At 34.1% G+C, this 17,763-nt stretch overlaps 1 protein-coding gene and 1 pseudogene across 3 annotated transcripts in view; one reads left to right on the forward strand and one right to left on the reverse strand.

The window, feature by feature from the left end:
* The window catches only part of Ptpn4 (protein tyrosine phosphatase non-receptor type 4), a 189,066-nt gene that overhangs the window by 128,345 nt on the left and 42,958 nt on the right, over positions 1-17,763 (forward strand). For all 3 annotated transcript variants that reach the window (XM_077802315.1, XM_077802314.1, XM_077802316.1), the window contains 2 exons: positions 2,726-2,851; positions 5,350-5,508. In XM_077802315.1, coding sequence (XP_077658441.1) covers positions 2,726-2,851; positions 5,350-5,508 — 285 coding nt within the window. The remainder of the gene's footprint in view (positions 1-2,725; positions 2,852-5,349; positions 5,509-17,763) is intronic.
* LOC113196784 (cytoskeleton-associated protein 2 pseudogene) lies at positions 7,995-9,075 on the reverse strand (annotated as a pseudogene).

The following is a 17,763-nucleotide window of genomic DNA, read 5'->3' on the forward strand; positions in this document are numbered from 1 at the left end:
TGCTAAGCAAGCACTCTCTCTCTGAGCTGTCTCCCCAGCACCACAAAGTTTCTTTATTTTAATATTTTTAATATTATCATTTTAATATTTTTGGTCATATCAGCTTTTAGAAACTATACCTACATCGTACTTGTTCATTTTGTGTAGTCATTATTAAAATGTGAAGTTAATAGGTTATTTTATAAAACAAGTTTGCATTCAGTGAACAGTAGAGCTGGAATTCCAACATGATAATCCTTAAATGTCTATTCTATTTCTTCTGTTTTGCTGGAATTTTATGAATTCTCCTTGAAGTAAGAAGTCATCAACTGGGAAGAGGTTTTAGTGGTACTGGGCTATTTTATTTATCCTTTCATGTTTAAAAGACTAGACTTTCTGGGATTGTTTTCCTAATACAATATTGTTGTGATGACGTGATACATATACATCAAATTTCTGTAGTAATTTCAGCAGCTTTTAAATTATTTTGGCAAAATATTAAAGAATTCCAGAATTTCTCACCTGTTTTGAAATTTTAGTTGACAGTATAAATAGATAGAAGAAATTTCTTCTTAAATTTTTTATTATAAATTTTATAGCATTTTTTTCTTATTTCAACTCTTCAAATTGCTTTCATACTTCCTCAGTTATCATATAATAATATCTAAGAAGAAAGCAAAACAGCATTCTCATACAACAGAAAAATAGGTGCCATGGTCAGAAAATAAATTTACCACATTGCAAACACACTGCAGTGTGGTATTTTTTTCTCTGAAATTTCCACACTCAACAGGAAACATAGACAGCAAGTTTGAGTGGGTGGGTCTCTGAGGTTAAAACTGTTAATAAAATAAAATACCTGAACTTTAGCTTTGAATTCGAAGCATTCCAAACATGCCTAGTCTTATGAGGAAGAGTAAAGAGTTTTGACGGTTTATAGTAGGTGAGTATGCTGGATATTTTCTTCCTTCAAAGGATTTTTTTCCTTCTCTTAGAAAATGAAAGTAGTTGATGTCCTAACTATAGATAGTGAACTCTCTTACAGCTTTTATTTAGTAGTCTTAAGATATGAGGGAAGAATAGTTTATAAACCTTAAGGATTAGCACTAATAGAAGAGCCATGAATGGTAAGTTATGGTAAGTTTATTTTTAAAAAAATGAATGAAATAATACATATTAATTTTGTTTTGATTGATATGAACATTTGCATTGCAGTGTGAAGGAGTTGAACTAAATGGTATCCTGTAACTTAAACTCATGATAGTGGGAAATATTCATACTTAAATAATAAAATATTATTAAATAATATAATTCATACTTAAATAATAAAATATTATTTTGAATTTACTTACGGAAAATGAAGCTATGTCTTTTTGTTTAACCAACATTATATCTCTTTTTTTTTAATGCCCATTATTTTTTAAATTAAGGAGATATTATTATACCAAACTAAAAAGTTTTTGACTATGAATTCCTGAAATGCTAGGACATTTTTGTGGTTTGGATTCATTAGTAAATTAAGTTACTCATGGTTTAGTAAATCTAAAACATTGCTCTGAAAATTTAATTATCACAAATCATTAAATTCAGAGGCAATGAAGGGCATAAGGATCATATTATACTAATAGATATAGAAATTTAACTGATTTGTTAGGGAAAGGCCAGAACTAGTATTCAGTTCTCCTTATAATTATTTTAATGCTTTCTGCTATATACATGACACTGTTTCAGTTGTAATTGTGTGACTTAATATTAATTTGCCTTATGCCTTCCTTAATAATCTTTTTTATTTATACAAAAGTGTGCATACAGTACATGACAGGTTGTGGGGGGGTGGCAAACTTTAAGGGAAAAAGTCCTAATAAGTTGGAAAAAGAAATCCTATGAATTATAACTAAAAATAGCTTTGGTTTTTTTTTTTATTTCACACAAAAATTCTACCTACATTTTTATGATCTCCTTTTTTACTTTTGTAATGGGGATTTTTTTTTTTTTTTTTTAAAGACAGGTCTTGCTGATTGCTTAGTGCCTTGCTAAATTGCTTAGATTAGTTTTGAACTTGCAGTCATCCTGCCCCAGCCTCCCAAGTCACTGAGATTATAGCTATGTGCCACTGTGCCTGGCATGATGTAGTAGGATAATAGAATGTTTTTAAAAAATTATGATGTAATGGAAAATAACAAACATTTTATGTGGTGTGAATTTATTACAGAAATTTTCAAAACCTGGAAGATGATTTATTATATATTTTTATATAAGGAGCTTAATTAATTGTATTAGCCTCCATATAACCCTGAATTTCTAAAAGCTAGTTTAAATAGATGCCATACATTTTCAGTGAATTTTGACCAGTTTTGGAATTTGCATATTAAAAAGTTTGGGGTTTTTTTAGTTGTTAACACTCCTAAAATTCTAAGGGTTTATGATCTCTGCACAGATCAATATCAAGATCTTTTTATTTGAAGATTACTTTTAGTTCTCATATTTATATCACTATGATAGCTGACAAGTAATCACTCCCCACCACAAGACAGAATAGTTAACCTTCTAAAATGCTTTTGTAAAAAAGAAAAATCCACTTTGCTATTATAAGAAAGTTTATATATAAGAAAGAAATAAATTACATTTATTTGTAATTTATGCTGACTCATCTAGAGTGTAATCTATTAAAACACTTAAGAATTTGGTTTATAGTTTGGACTATAAAAATAAAACTCTTAATGTATTATTTAAATTATTTCTGCAGATCCCCAAGTAAGCCTTTGGCACGGAAATTAATGGATTGGGAAGTAGTAAGCAGAAATTCAATATCTGATGACAGGTTAGAAACACAAAGCCTTCCATCTCGATCTCCACCTGGGACTCCTAATCAGTAAGTACTATCCAACACCAAGTTTGTATTTAGCTAGTTGCCAGATTATTAGCTGTATATTTCCATGAATGTCTACATAAAAATTTAACTCTTTTTGATCAAGTATGTTTTTTGTTGCTCCATAGCATTATATCCTCCTTGCATATGGCAAAAGTGGCATGGAATAATAGCTTTGGAGAATGAGGAAGTAGTGCATTGACCCTCAGTTTCCTCAGTAGTTGTCCTTCATAGTAAACGTCACTAATGAATAAATTAAGATCTATTAGTGGACTTAAAATATCTTCAGATTGTTTTTTACACATCCTTTTCCATGTGAATTCCCAACAGAATTTCTCAGTGTAAAGATTGTTTGTAAATGCTTTACAAAATGATGCTATTCTCTTATTTAAAACCCCACCCTACTATAGGGGTGTAACTTTGTGATAATGTTTGGCTTAGCATGTGCAAGACCCTGGGTTCAATCCATAGCAAAGCAAAAACATCCCATTCATTTTCTGTGGCCTAGAGAAGAATTTACAACAGCAGTCCCCATAAGCTTAGCTATATCTATGCTAAAAAGAACTTTGTGATTTAGCACTTTTTATAGTATTTATCATAAAATGCTTTTGGTATTAAAAATAAAACAATGAGCTTGTGACTAAAGGTATTGATTATTTTAATTTTATAATAGTAACATTATGTTCACCTAATTAAGATAATGGTAAACAAATGTGTATCAGCACATGAACCAAATATATATACACCAAACTTTGTTATCCTATAAAGTTCATTTGTAGAATACTTGAATTTTGGTATAGAATATTTGGTATATATTATTTTTTTTGGCACCAGGATTTGAACCCCGGGGCGCTTAACCACTGAGCCACATCCCCAGCCCTTTTTTATAGTTTATTTAGAGACAGAGTCTTGCTGAGTTGATTAGGACCTCACTAAGTTGCTGAGGCTGGCTTTGAACTTGTGATCCTCCTGCCTCAGCCTCCGGAGTATTTAGGGTTACAGGCAATAGTCACCATGCCTGGCTAGAATATAATATTTGAAGAAGTCTTCTTTAGAAATATTTTATACACATTAATGTTCAATAAGTGTTCACTAAATTCTAAAAGCTAAATCACTGATGGGTAGTATCAGCTGAAAAATAAACTTCTACCAACTGGACAATAAAAAGTATATGTATAAAAAAAATTGGTTCACAAAACTTTATACCTAGGTGTCTTTCTTCCTGCTATATAAAGTGCACTATGTAGTTTCTTTTTTGTTTGTTTGTTTGAACTCCATAGTTTCTATCTTGCCCATTGCGGATTACTGAGTTAGTTTGCCTTATAAAATAAGGTGTATGCTCATCAGCTTGTTTGAAGAAATTTTGGAACCTTCTTTTTTGCTCCCTTTTGCAACCAGACATTTCTCCATTTTGTTACCAGCACCAGTAAATAATTATAATGAGTTATAGATGACAAAATAAAAATTAAAACAGATGATTAAGTACTTAACAGCATCTGATTAAGTTTTCTGATTAAAGAAACAATTTTAGGTATTTTTAAATTCTAAATAGCTAGTAAAGGTAGTGGTTAAGAATGTGGACTTTAATAGTAATTAAGTGTGTTGCTCTATTTAAGATAATGGTAGACAGTAAGGCTTTTTAAACTTTGAGCAATTTAATTTTCCTCATCTACAAAATTATAACAGTGTCTTTTTAATATTGATTTATTTTTTAGTTGTAGTTGGACACAATATCTTTGTTTTATTTATTTATTTATTTTTATGTGGTACTAAGGATCGAACCCAGGGCCTTCCTTGCGCATGCTAGGCAAGCACTCTACCACTGAGCGACAACACCAGCCCCAACAGTGTCTTTCTTATAGTATTATTTTGAGGACTAAAGAGGTAGTATATGGGGCTGGGACTGGGGCTTGGTAGTAGAGTGCTTGCCTGGCACGTGTAAGGCAATGGGTTCAATCCTCAGTACCACGTAAAAATAAAATAAAGGTATTGTGACCACCTATAACTAAAAAAATACATATTATAAAAAGAGGTGGCATATGCAAAATGCTTACAACAATGCCTAGTACATAGTAAATTCTCTAATATCAGATGTTTTAACTAACAATGGTAATGACAACAATTATTTATATGACAGTCACTTGTAAGGATAGAAATGTGGTATTTGGTGCCTGTTCTTAGGATGTGAAATCCCATAAATAAAAAACAGAAGAATTAAAAAATAATTTAGACTAGAAGATATTTCTAAATCATTTATTCTCATCAATTTTATAAATTTTGGATAAGATATAAAATTGTAGTGACTAAAACCTAGAAACATTTGGATAGAGATAATAAATGATTGAATGGGTAAAATTCTTGTGACAGATTTGTTTGTGTCAGACACTTTGCTTAGTCAACATAGTTAGTCTTAAAAACACAATCCCCACTGTCTCATGCAACCATATAATTAAGAAACTTGGAATATTTGAATTAAAGCTTTTTTTCTCTTCTTCATTTAGTCGAAATTCTGCATTCACACAAGAGGGAACCCGATTACGACCATCTTCAGTTGGTCATTTGGTAGACCATGTGGTTCACACTTCACCAAGTGAAGATTTTGTGAGTCAGAGATCTCCATCATCTACACAAGCTAATAGCATCATTCTGGAATCATCACCGTGAGACCTTTTTTTATTTTGCTTCCTAATTCTATATTTTCAGATGCTAAAAATTATTTCATTAGAACTAATTTTTGATACAGGATGTTATTTATCTGATTTTTGAATATTTAGTATTTGTAAATGAGCCTATTTGTCCCTGAGAATTTTTTGTTGCCTCTTTCTACCTCTACCTCTGTTTGCTGCTATCTTTAATTTTAAGTGCATATGCTCAGATATTTGTGCAGCTTTTGTAGCACTGTGGTCAGGAAGTAGGGTAGTGAAAGGAACAGCTTTTTTTTTTTTTTTTTTTTTAAGACAGTGTCTCACTAAGTTGCCAAGACTATCCTTGAACTTGCAATCCTCAAACTTGCCTCAACTTCCTGGGTAGCTGGGATTACAGGCAGGTACCAATGCACAGGATGTTTTCTTCCTTAATATTTTTTAAGGGGCTGTGTTTGCGGCTCAATGGTAGAGCACTTGCCTAGCATGTATGAGGTATTCTCAGCACTGCATATAAGTAAATAAACAATAATTGATAACTAAGAAAAAACATTTTTAAAAATTAAAAAATGTTTATTAAGATGGTCAACACTGAATAAGCCTTAGAAACCATGCACATATCAAATTTTTATACAGGTATTATTATTGTATACTTATTGGCTGCATAATTTTTAAAAAATGGAAATTCTAGCTGGTAAGGTAGCACATACATGTAATCCCAGTTATCAGGAAGATGAGGCAAAAGGATCACAAGTTTAAGGAGAGCCTGGGCAATTTAATAAAATTGTGTCCTAAAATAAAATTCGAAAAAGAAAGGGTTCGGGATATAATTCCGCGGTAGTTCAATTGCCTAACATGCAATAGGCCCTGGGTTCAATCCCCAGCATTGCAAAAAAAAAAAAAAAAAAAAAAAGAACACCATAAACTTCTACTTTCTACAACGTGAAAAGACAATAAATAAAAGATAATATATAAATGGAATGAACATAAAGAACCAAGTATATGATCTTCAACCACATTCACATTATATATTAAACTGATCTTTTTATAATTCACTTATTTGAGACTGTGAGTTGACATGATATATGCCATTTAAATATTACTTCTTGGCCTTATAAAACAATTTCATTGGTGGTATTTATGTGGGGAGAACAAAAGTATTTATTGTAACCATTATGTTTCAGAGGACATGATTTAAATGTGAACATATTATATAATGAAGAAGAAAGCAGTGCAAGTATTGGCTATTTTAGAAATGCTTCCTAAATTAAAATGACATTTATTAATTTATTTGGCACTGAGGATTGAACCCAGGGATATTTAACCACTGAGTCACATCTCTATGTTGCTTAGGCAGGTTTTAACATTGACACAGGTTACCAAGGAAACTCACATTAGATTTAAAATTGTGAATATTCACTGTATTGAGCACCTTTTTTTTTTTTCTTACACGAAGTACCTTCTCTTAGAATGGCATAGTTAAACTATTCTTGGTAACCTTATTTACAATCAAAAGATGAGCCAAGAGAGCACAGATACAGACTTAGTATCATATATGAAAAATGATAGTGAACCAGGCATGGTGGTCCATGCCTGTAATCCCAGCAACATTGGAGGCTGAGGCAGGAGGGTCACAAGTTAGAGACCAGCCTTACCAACTTGGCAAGACCCTATGCAACTTAGTGAGACCGTATTTCAAAATAAAAAGGGCTAGGAATGAGGCTCAATGGTAAAGTGCCTCTGTATTAAATCTCCAGTACCAAAAACAAACACAAAGAGATAATGAAGAACCATAGGCATTTTAAGGGATAAAACAGAGCACAACAGTCTAGTTAAATTAAGTTTGGTGGAAAACTTCATAACCCATAACATTTGAAGTGGGTTGATCTTTCTTTGTTCCATAAGGGATTCAACCTAGGGCCTCAGGAATGTTCAGCAATACAGTCTACCAATTAGCTATACTTCCAGCCTCATTTTTACTTTCATACTAATCAAAGAAAGGGGCGGGTGGCCATTCTGTTTTAAAAGCAGGAAGGTATATTATAAATTTGGTTTTGGTGGTTGTTTGTTAGTTTTGGAGATTGAGTCCTGGGGTGTTCTACCACTGACATATACCCCCAGCCCATTTTACTTTGAGACAGTATCTCATCAGATTGCCAAGGCTGGTATCGAACTTACAGTCTTCCTACCGTAGTCTCCCTTGTTGCTGGCATTACAGTGAGCACCGTCATGCCCAGATGACATTGACTTATTTTAAAAATTTTTGCTGGTGTGGTGGCACTTACCTGTAATCCCAGCAGCTTGGGATGCTGAGGCAGCAAGATTTCAAGTTCGAGGCCCCTCAGCAACTTGGTGAGACCCAAAGGCTAATGGTATAGCTCAGTGGTAAAGCACCCCTAGATTCAATCCCTGGTGTAGATAGATAGATAGATAGATAGATAGATAGACAGACAGACAGACAGATAGATAGATAAATGGTCAATGTAAAAACATAAATTTTATCTTTAAAACCTCATTTTCTCATAATGCAACTGATATATTTTGACCAGATTATTCAATGTTTGTAACATTTCTTCTTTGAGGCATCCCTTTTTAATTATGTTCAGGCATTCAAAAGATGTTTTATTTAGAATTTTTTCCATAAGCAATCTTTGTTTCTCTTCTTTTGCCATGGTAGTCCTGACAGGACCCAAATGATTTTTCATTTTGAACTTAGGCTCAGGCTGGGTAACTACTGAGTTAGGATAGCTCTTCATCACTTTTGCTTTACCAGCTTTCCAATCACTCAGATGAGCTTTTCTCTTTTCTGCAGTTTCTCTGGACTGAGCTGATTCTCTCAACAATTGCTTTTATTCTAGTATGTCTTTACTGGTGTATTTTTTTTTAGCTTTTCTATCAGTTCGATATTAGACGATGAAGCAGGCCTGGCTACAATTTCAGATGCTATGGTAATGCCTTATTTCTTTTTATGTTCTGAGAACTGGTTTGACACTAGAGAAAATCATTTTTGACTGTAATAATTCTTTTTCATGAGGCCCTTTTTGAATTTTAACACTAGCAGGGATTCTGCCGGTTCCTTACTTCATGATATCCTGGGTATTATTATGGTGACTTCTAATAGGATGTCACATATGTTGTGTTCTGGGATGTAGTACTTACAAATTTAATGGTAGCATTCATACTGGAGGCTCCTCTTTCACTTCCCATTACTGGTGTTTACAGGCTAAGGCTTTGTGGCTTTAGAGAGAGTAGTTGAAAATCTGTGTAGTTGCACAACTCTTTGACTTGTAGAGGTTTTCTAAATCAATTAATCTTAGACTGAATATTTTGGCCAAGATAAGATCCTAGTACAAGTTTCTTGGGTGTATAACATCTTGCTTTGGTTTCTCTGAAGTCATTTGTTACTTTTTATTATTGCTTTTAGGGTGAAATACCTGGCTTTTAATGTCTTATTTTGACTTTGGGGATCACCTTAATTTGTAATGACTGCAGAGTTTGTCATCCTCAAAATTATGTTTCAGTTGCAGTAGTAGAATTGGTTAACTCATTAAAAGGTTTTAAAGAAATACATTTTTTTTACATTATTGTATTTTTTTATTTTGATTGATTGAATGTGGTACTGGGATTTGAACCCTGGGGCACTGTGCCCTGGAGCTATAACCCATCCCTTTTATTTTTATTTTAAGACAGGGTTTTTCAAAGTTACCCAGTCTGGGATCAAGCTTGTGATCCTCTTGTCTTAGCCTCCCAAGTAGCCAAGATATTTATTTATTGTAATTTTTTTTTTAGTTGTAAATGGGCACAATATATTTATTTTTATGTGGTGCTGAGGATCTAATCCAGCAACTCGCGTGTGCTAGGCTTGCGCTCTACTGCTGAGCCACAACCCCAGCCTCATCTCCACTCCTTTTAATTTATTGAGACATAAAAGTTACTTAGGCTGACCCTGAATTTGGGATCCTTCTGCCTCAACCTGTCGTATCACTGGGATTAGAGGCATGCTTCTTTTGATATTTTCTTTTTTACCCATTTTTGTTTAAGTTTCAGAATTTTTGTCCCTTTGACCTGGTCCTCAGATGTCATTATTCTCTGTCCTCTACAGGATATCTGATTTTTCTGTTTGTATGCAAAATGTTTTTTGTTTTTGTTTTGTTAACAAATGTTCCTTGAGCTTTTGTCGTCTGCTCTCTGAACATGGTCCAGGCCTTCTGACTCAGGAGCAGCTATGGGTCTATTGGGCACAGTTAGGGTGCTTATTGCAACCTAGGGTTGGGGATACATCTCCACCTTAAACTACTTGGATTCTCTCAGGCCACCACTGCCACACAACGCACGCATAATTTCTAAAGTTCATTTCTACATCACATTGCACCTGATTGATATATAAATTCAACTCCTTAATTTAGTATTTAGTCCATCAATTTAATATACTAATGATATCCTCACATTAATGTTCAATACCTTAATTTATTGGCTTATATAATATAGTTTCTATATATGTGCGAAAATTAGTTTACAAAAAGTAGAATATGTACCATTGTACTGTCATGTATAACTAATTAAAACAAATTAAAAAATAAATATTAAAAAAGTAGAATATGTACAAGATTCAGATAGGTAAGAAGATTCATTAATTGTTGAGAAAGAGAAAGGAGTACAAGATATAGTGAATGTGAACAGCTTAAAGTGACAGAAGAGATGAATGGTCAGCAATGCAGTTGTAGGTACTCTAGAAAAACATGACTAGATATCTGAGCCATCGTTATCCTTAGACTAGGCCAACCAAAGAACACTAGCTAAGCTATCAAGGCCTTGGTAACTTACATCTTGGGTAAAACATTTTGATGGTTTGTATATATTATGAGTAATGAATGAGTAAGACAGATACACATACCATAAATGAGTTAGCAAAGGATAGGATTGATGGAAATTTATTGTTTTATTATGTTAAAAATTAAAATTTTAAACTTTTGGGTTTTTTTTAAATAATCATTTTCTTCTTTTAAAATTTAAAAAGTATAAAGTAAATTTTCTTTTTTTTTTTTTTCTCCCCTATATTGAATTCAGGGATGCTCTACCACTGAGCTACATCTCCAGCACCCCTGCACCATTTTTTTTAAAAGACAGTGGCTCAGCCAGGCGGTGGTGGCATATGCCTATAATTCCAGTGGCTTGGGAGACTGAGATGGGAGGACAAGAGTTCAAGCCATCCTCAGCAAGCAGGGCTGGGGATGTGGCTCAGTAGTCAAGTGTCCCTGAGTTCAGTCCCCAGTACCAAAAAAAAAAAAAAAAAAAAAAAAGACAGATTCTTGCTTAATTGTCCAAGCTGACCTCAAATTTGCAATCCTCCTTGCCTCAATCGCTCTAGTTGCTGGAATTATGGGTGGGGGGCACCACACCCAGCTAAAGTATAAATATTGAGTCCTAACCAAATTATTTTAATCTACTTTCTTCTCTTCTCTTCTCCTCTCTTCTCCTCTCCCCTCTTTCTCTCTCTCTCTCTCTCTCTCTCTCTCTCTCTCTCTCTCTCTCTCTCTCTCTCTCTCTGTTGTTTTTTTGTTTTGAGACATTGAGAATAGGGTCTTGCCCATGCTGCCCTCAGTAAACTCTTGATTCTCTTCTTTAGCATCCCAAATCACTGGGATTATAAACATGTACCACTACACACAACTTATTTTCTTTCTTTCTTTTTTTTTTTTTAGGTACTGGGGATTGAACCCCCAGGGGTTCTCTACCCACTGAGCTACAATCCCTTTTATTTTGAGATAGGATCTTGTTATAAATTGCTGAGACTGGACTCAAACTTGCAATCTTGTTTCAGCTTCCTGAGAGGTTGGGGTTATAGGTGTACACCACCACATCTGGCTTTTTTGCAGAACCTGTTTTAGAAAAACAAAACGCACACAATTGAATATTTTCACATATATAGATTATAAGCCCCCCAAATCATTTGCCCCCTCAAAATTCCTTTCTTTTGCTTTCTGATCTAAAGTGCAGAAGTATATTCAGAAGAGAGTATAACCATGCAGTGTTTTTTCCTCCTCTCCTTGGTTCACAGAATTTAAAATGATTGAAGCTTTCTCATAGGACATGAGGTATAAGTTTATGTGTTTGTATTCAATTTTGAATTTATAACATTGCATGTGAAATTTGACCAGTTTTAACCTGAATAATAATGAGTTCCAAGAAGATAAGTGTTAAACCACGCTGCAAAGAAAAGACCACTGACTCCAATTTAAATCAAATTAAAGCAAGTTTGTAATTCCTACTGGCCGGGGCTGTCTCTCCCGAAACCCATGGGAATAGAAGACAGCCCTGCAGCTCTCAAGGAGTGCAGCTTTATGGCACAGAAAGTTGCAAAAAAGGGGAGGTGTCTTGAGAACTTACAGAAAACAGGATTTTGACAAGCATAATACAAAGGCAGGTAGTAGGTTTAATGGTCCAACACTTAGGGAGTAAATTTAGATCCCAATATCAGAATTTATGAGGCGCCACTAGAGTTTCAGAGAGAATCATTATCTGTAAGTTCTCAAGACACCTCCCCTAATTATAATAATACATTGGTTGCTTACAGTTGGCTTTCACATAAATTATCTCTGTTCTACTTAGAAGAACTTAAAGAAGTAGGAAAGATATGTAATATCCATTGTATAGATGAGAAGCCACACTTAAAGCATTTATCCCAATTTACAGAACAGAAATTTAAGCCTTCTCTACCTAAACTATTGAGAACTTTTTACCCCAAACAAGATTTTGGTTTTTTTCTTTTGTTTTTTGCAATTTAGAAAAAAAAATTCTTTGTTGTGTAGATTCCGTAGATTTTAGTTTGACCATTGGCTAAAAGTGAAAAAAAAAAAATTCAGACAATGTTGGATTAAGCAGGAAGCTTTTCAGCATATAATGGTTTTTAAGATCTTACACTTTTTTTAAGTTGACAGATGAAATTGTAGTGAAGTAGATCTTGAGATCATCTTACCAATTCTGTCATTTTTAAGAGGAGTATAGGACGTTGGTTATACTGTGTAGAATAGTCACCATTTATACATTGGTCTAACAGAGACCATAGTTTACCATTTTCTTCTCTTTAACAGAAAATTAGAGTGTTTTAGTTTGTAGTTTTATGAGATATAAATAATTACCCTCAATTAAATTTTAACAACTTAACAGATGTTTATTGTAATAAATTTACACCACAAATACTAGTACACGATATTTAACAATGAAGCCAGGGTATTTGTATAAAAATAATCACAGAGCATGTGAATTGCATGATTAAAATTTTATTTTTTATTAGGAAGCAAATTGTTAAAGGCAGCAACAGAGAGCTGCTTTGACTGCAAAATAAGTTGCTTTCACTGCTGCTGTTAAAATATTTTCTGAGAAATTAAAGCTGAATGGACTGAAATAGGCAAGTTTTGGCCCCCATGTTGATTGACAGCTTTAACATTTTTTTTTTGCTTCTATGTGACAAGATATTGCCCTGTCACCAGCACTTAAGCATGAAATTTTCATTATTTGTTCTCTACTTAACAGTTTACAAAATGTCAGTTTAAGATAAGCCAGTCACTTATGGTAAAACAAAAACAATCCAATATGAAATATGAATGTTTGGAACCCTCTTAGAATTATATTCCTATCTCCCTTTCTCTTTATACATTTTTAGTTGTAGATGCACACAATTTTTAATTTTTTTTTAATGTGGTGCTAAGGATTGAACCCAATGCCTCATGCATGCAAGGCAAGCGCTCAACCACTGATCCACAACCCTAGCCCTCCCCTTTCTCTTAACATGTGAAAGTTAACTACCTATGTACAAAGTTTACCATAAGATTTTATATGCAGTAAATCTTGTGCAGTATGTTTCAAGCTCTGACTTCCCATCCTTTGGATCATTATCAGTTAAAATAAATATGGATGTATTAAATCCCTGATCTCTACTATATACCTTCTTCTCATTAAAATATAGTTTTTATTAAAATTTAAGATATTACCATTTATAACCTTGATTGTTTTGGGGTTTGGAGATTGAACCCAGGTCTGCTCTTTACCACTGAGCTATACCCCAGCCTCAGAATGATTTAAAATAGTCAGGTTCAGGATATGCTTTTTTAAGTCCCAAGAGTTCTGCTGAGGCCTCACGTAAAGGCAGACAGGAGGGGTTCTTAGCCTTTTATAAGTTGTCTTCTGAGAAACATTCCATTTGAAGAAAATATTCCACTGCTACAAAAAAGTTTAGAAACTTCTGCTTTAAAAAGAACTTTTCAGCTGGGCACAGTGGCACATACATGTAGTCAACTTGGGAGATTGAAGGAGGAGCAGGTTCAAAGCCAGCCTTGGCAACACTCTATCTCAGAATGATTTTTTTTTAAAATAACGGTCGACCTTGTAGCTTAGTGTAGAAGGATTAGCTAGCATTTACTAGGCCCTGTGTTCAGTCCCCAGTCTCTCCTCGCACCACACACACATTAAAATTAAATTGTTGTTTTAAAAAAAGAGAACTTATCTGCTGCTTTTTACAGTTAGTTTCTTTGAGGTGCAGTTATGTAGAAGAGCGCAAGTGGCTGGGCACAGTACACGCACACCTGTAATGCCAGGGGCTCAGGAGGCTGAGGCAAGAGGATCTCAAGTTCAAAGCCAGCCTCAGCAATGTAGTGAGGCCCTATACAACTTAGGGAGACCCTGTCTCAAAATAAAAAGGCCTGGGGGTATGGCTCACTTAAGGGCCCCTGAGTTTAATCCCTGGTACCCAAAAAAGATAAAAGAAAAAGCACAAGCTCTGGATTCAGACAGGATTTAAACTAGGTTACATCACTTCTAATTATGTGACCTTTAATGAGTTATTTTATCTCCAGAAACCTCAATTTTCTCACATGTTGAAAACCAAGATGATAATAGTGTCTACCTCATAGAGCTGCTCTTAGCATATAAATAACTTTCTTCAGTTAATATTTAGATATATATATATAATATATATATACATATTATATATATAGAGAGAGAGAGAGAGAGAGACTGAAAACTATTTGTCTGCATGTTTTGAAGTGTGATTATCTGATTAAACACAGTAAGGAATTCCACAAATTCTCAATATTTCCTTAGGTCTCTAATCACAAGACTTTATGAAGACTTCATAATCCTCAAGTGTTAAATCCATTTCCCTAAACCATTGTTTCCTGAATCAAACATTCTAGAATTACACCTATTGAATACCCACAGTTTTGTCCATCCTCATGAAATCCCTTTGTTAGATTGCAAAGCTTTGCTTCTCCTCTGCTGCCTCTCAGCTACTGGCACTGATGAGTTCCTTCTGCAGCCAGCTTTACCCAATTCCTATTCCAGTCTTGATCAATAAAGTCTTGCAATATATTATGAACCATGCAAATTCTTGGCTGGTTTAGGATAAGAAAATAAAAGAACCAACGAGAGTATGGATAAAACGAGATACCAAGCAGTGGAGGCTCAAAGGTGACTTAGAAGCTATATTTTTAATAGCAAAATTAATTGTAGGTGTCTAGGTTGCTCTAGCTGTAGTTTGCTTACCTGCCTCCCATCTCTGGCTGGTCTCTATGACTTGTATTTCGCAGCTAAGGTCAGGGACTTTGAATTTGGTTGAAACTAAGAATCTCAAGTCTAGGAGCCTTATTCTAGAATAGATTCTTAGTGATAAAATAATATAATAGCATCAGTTTTATTGTGTATTAATCATATCCCTGAAAAATGTATGTGTATTTTCATATGCACTTTTTAAATTGCCTTGAGCATTAATTAGTAATCCACTGAAAGTTTTTACTTTTACAGTATAAATTAGCCAAAAAGTCAAAGCTTGAATTTTAAACCAGAATTCTTTATCTAATGTAATATAGATAAAGTATAAGTCATGCCAAATCCCAGTGAAGACTAGGATGACTCTATTGTTAAATGAGACGTGATCTTCTGGTGCATATATCTCCAAAAAAAGTAGTAGTTTCAAAATGAGACGTCATTCCTGGCAAGTTTGTATTAGCGTCTCCCAAGAAATGAACTTTTTGTTTGTTTCCTAGTCTTAAATTTTAAGAGCTTAATGCTGCTTCTATATTAGATAGGTATGTACAATTGAAGCTTGAGAACTAAGTTTTTTTTTAATTCACAACTTTAAAGGTCTGTCTTGCTCATTTGTCTTTCTTAAAATAAACTAAAATAATAATTTCAGGATTTCATTTCTTTCTAACTTCCTATATGAAACATAATTTTTAACTGTCAGCTTTAAAAACAGATAGATGATGGCCTCCATTAGTAAGACTCCAGCCACAGCCCTGATCCTGGCTTCTTTCTTTGATTTCTCTTGTCCAAGGCCCGTCCAAACTATCTGTCAGTAGATGATAACCTTTTTAAATTATAGGGCCCTTTCTTCAAGGTACCAGCTGTTATTTCTGATGCGGCTGTGTTTCACTGTGCTGCTTGCTTATTCTCTCCCACATATGTAGGGCCTCTGCGTTCTGTTATACTTGCCAGATATTTGTATGTATGTATACATAGAAACCAGATCTTTTTAAAGAACTAGTCTTATTTTCATGGTATTATTTTTAACTGTATTATAATTCCTAATCATAATGCATGGTTCTAGATAATTCAGTAATAGGTTACATTGGATAGCTATACATTAGATACGAAGAAGAAAATTATCCTTCATTAAGATAAATAAATACGTTTGGAATGTGTTTTAAAAATATACTTGATCATTTTTGCCCAATATATAAATTTCAAGAGTCTGATCACCTTGATTAATTTTATAGATTTTAAGTGTGTATGGGTATGTGAAAGTGTGTATGTACATGTGTGTATACAGAGTTTTGACTGCTAAGTTGGAAACATAGAAGGGGGAAATAATTACCAAGATTTCTGGCAGAGCACATAATTAGAGTATAAGAGCTCCCCAGCCTGTCAGAAGCAGTTATTTGAAGAGCTTATCTGTCACTCTGAGAAGTTACTTTTACATAGGACAGAAGGCAGGTAGCCTATATCCTGAAACAGTTTTACTTTTCTTTCTTCTGCTACCTTTGTGTGGACTACAGACCTCCAACCCAGGTATATACGTGGACTCCCTTCTTGTCTCTGTCTTCCTCCTGTTCAAAAGTTAGGGAGAGTTTGTGCTCAAACACCCAGTGAAATCTGGCAACTAAGACAGGGTGGGGACTCAGTGGATTGGAGTACCCATCCCCCATCAAAAAGTAGCTGCTGTCACTTGGCTGTATCTACTCTTGAACAATTGGTAATGGAGACCCATTTCTTCCAAAGCTTACAGATTTTTCATTCTGAAAATCCAGATTTGTATTGTATATAATTATTTTTACAATTTATTTATTAGATTTGTATATAAATATTGAAAATATGATAATTGATTCACATTGTTTTTACAAAGACAATGGATGGACATAATTGGTTTACAAGCCATGAATTTATAACTACTGTTCTAGGACAATGATTTTTAATTAGAAGTACACAGTAAAAATCACCTCTGAAACTTCTTTGACAATATGTGCCTAAACTCTTATCCTCAGATTTAACTGCTTAGCCAAATACCATTATATCAGTGTTATCTCTCTGGAGTGTAACTGAGCATTGCTATGATTATGCCCATACCCATGAGGTTTGGCTGACTTAGATATTATACAGTAGATCAGGCTTGGGTTTGTCCTGTTATATATTTTGGTACTATATTTAGACTGTTAGACCAAGAATAAGTGAAGTTATTCCTGCATTTCCATCTGATCCCAACCTGGTACCCTCTCCACTCAGTTTAATGGATAAATGCATCCTGAGTATGATAGTTGTTAGCACAATCAGTGGGGTGGGAAGCTTCTAATCGTCTTACCTAAATGATTATACTTAGACCTAAGTTAGGTTGGAGACCTATTGTTCATTGGATATGGAGTCCAGTAACTTCTGGTTTTTGATAAGTTTGGGAGACTTTATTCACTGACTTTTAGAAATCTTGAGTTCTGTCAAAGGATGTCCATTTTGATCTTTTGTAATCCATTTAGGAGACCCTGGTGGAAGTCTATATTCTAGATCCTGGAAACATTTCCTTGGAGTAGCAACATTTAAATGTATTGTCCAAGAGGCTTGGGTTCTTGGCAGTGGAAAGTAGTAGAACAAAAACCTGCTATGTTTTGGACCTGGGATCCCTGCCTAAAAGCAGGTGCCAGTGAAGCTTTTGCTGAAAAGAAGGGTGTGTTTGTGTTTGTGTGTGTGCTGATGAGTCATAGACCTATCAGAATTTAGAACATTTGTGCC

Source organism: Urocitellus parryii, chromosome 1 (genome assembly GCF_045843805.1).
Source record: "Urocitellus parryii isolate mUroPar1 chromosome 1, mUroPar1.hap1, whole genome shotgun sequence".
NCBI lineage: Eukaryota > Metazoa > Chordata > Mammalia > Rodentia > Sciuridae > Urocitellus > Urocitellus parryii.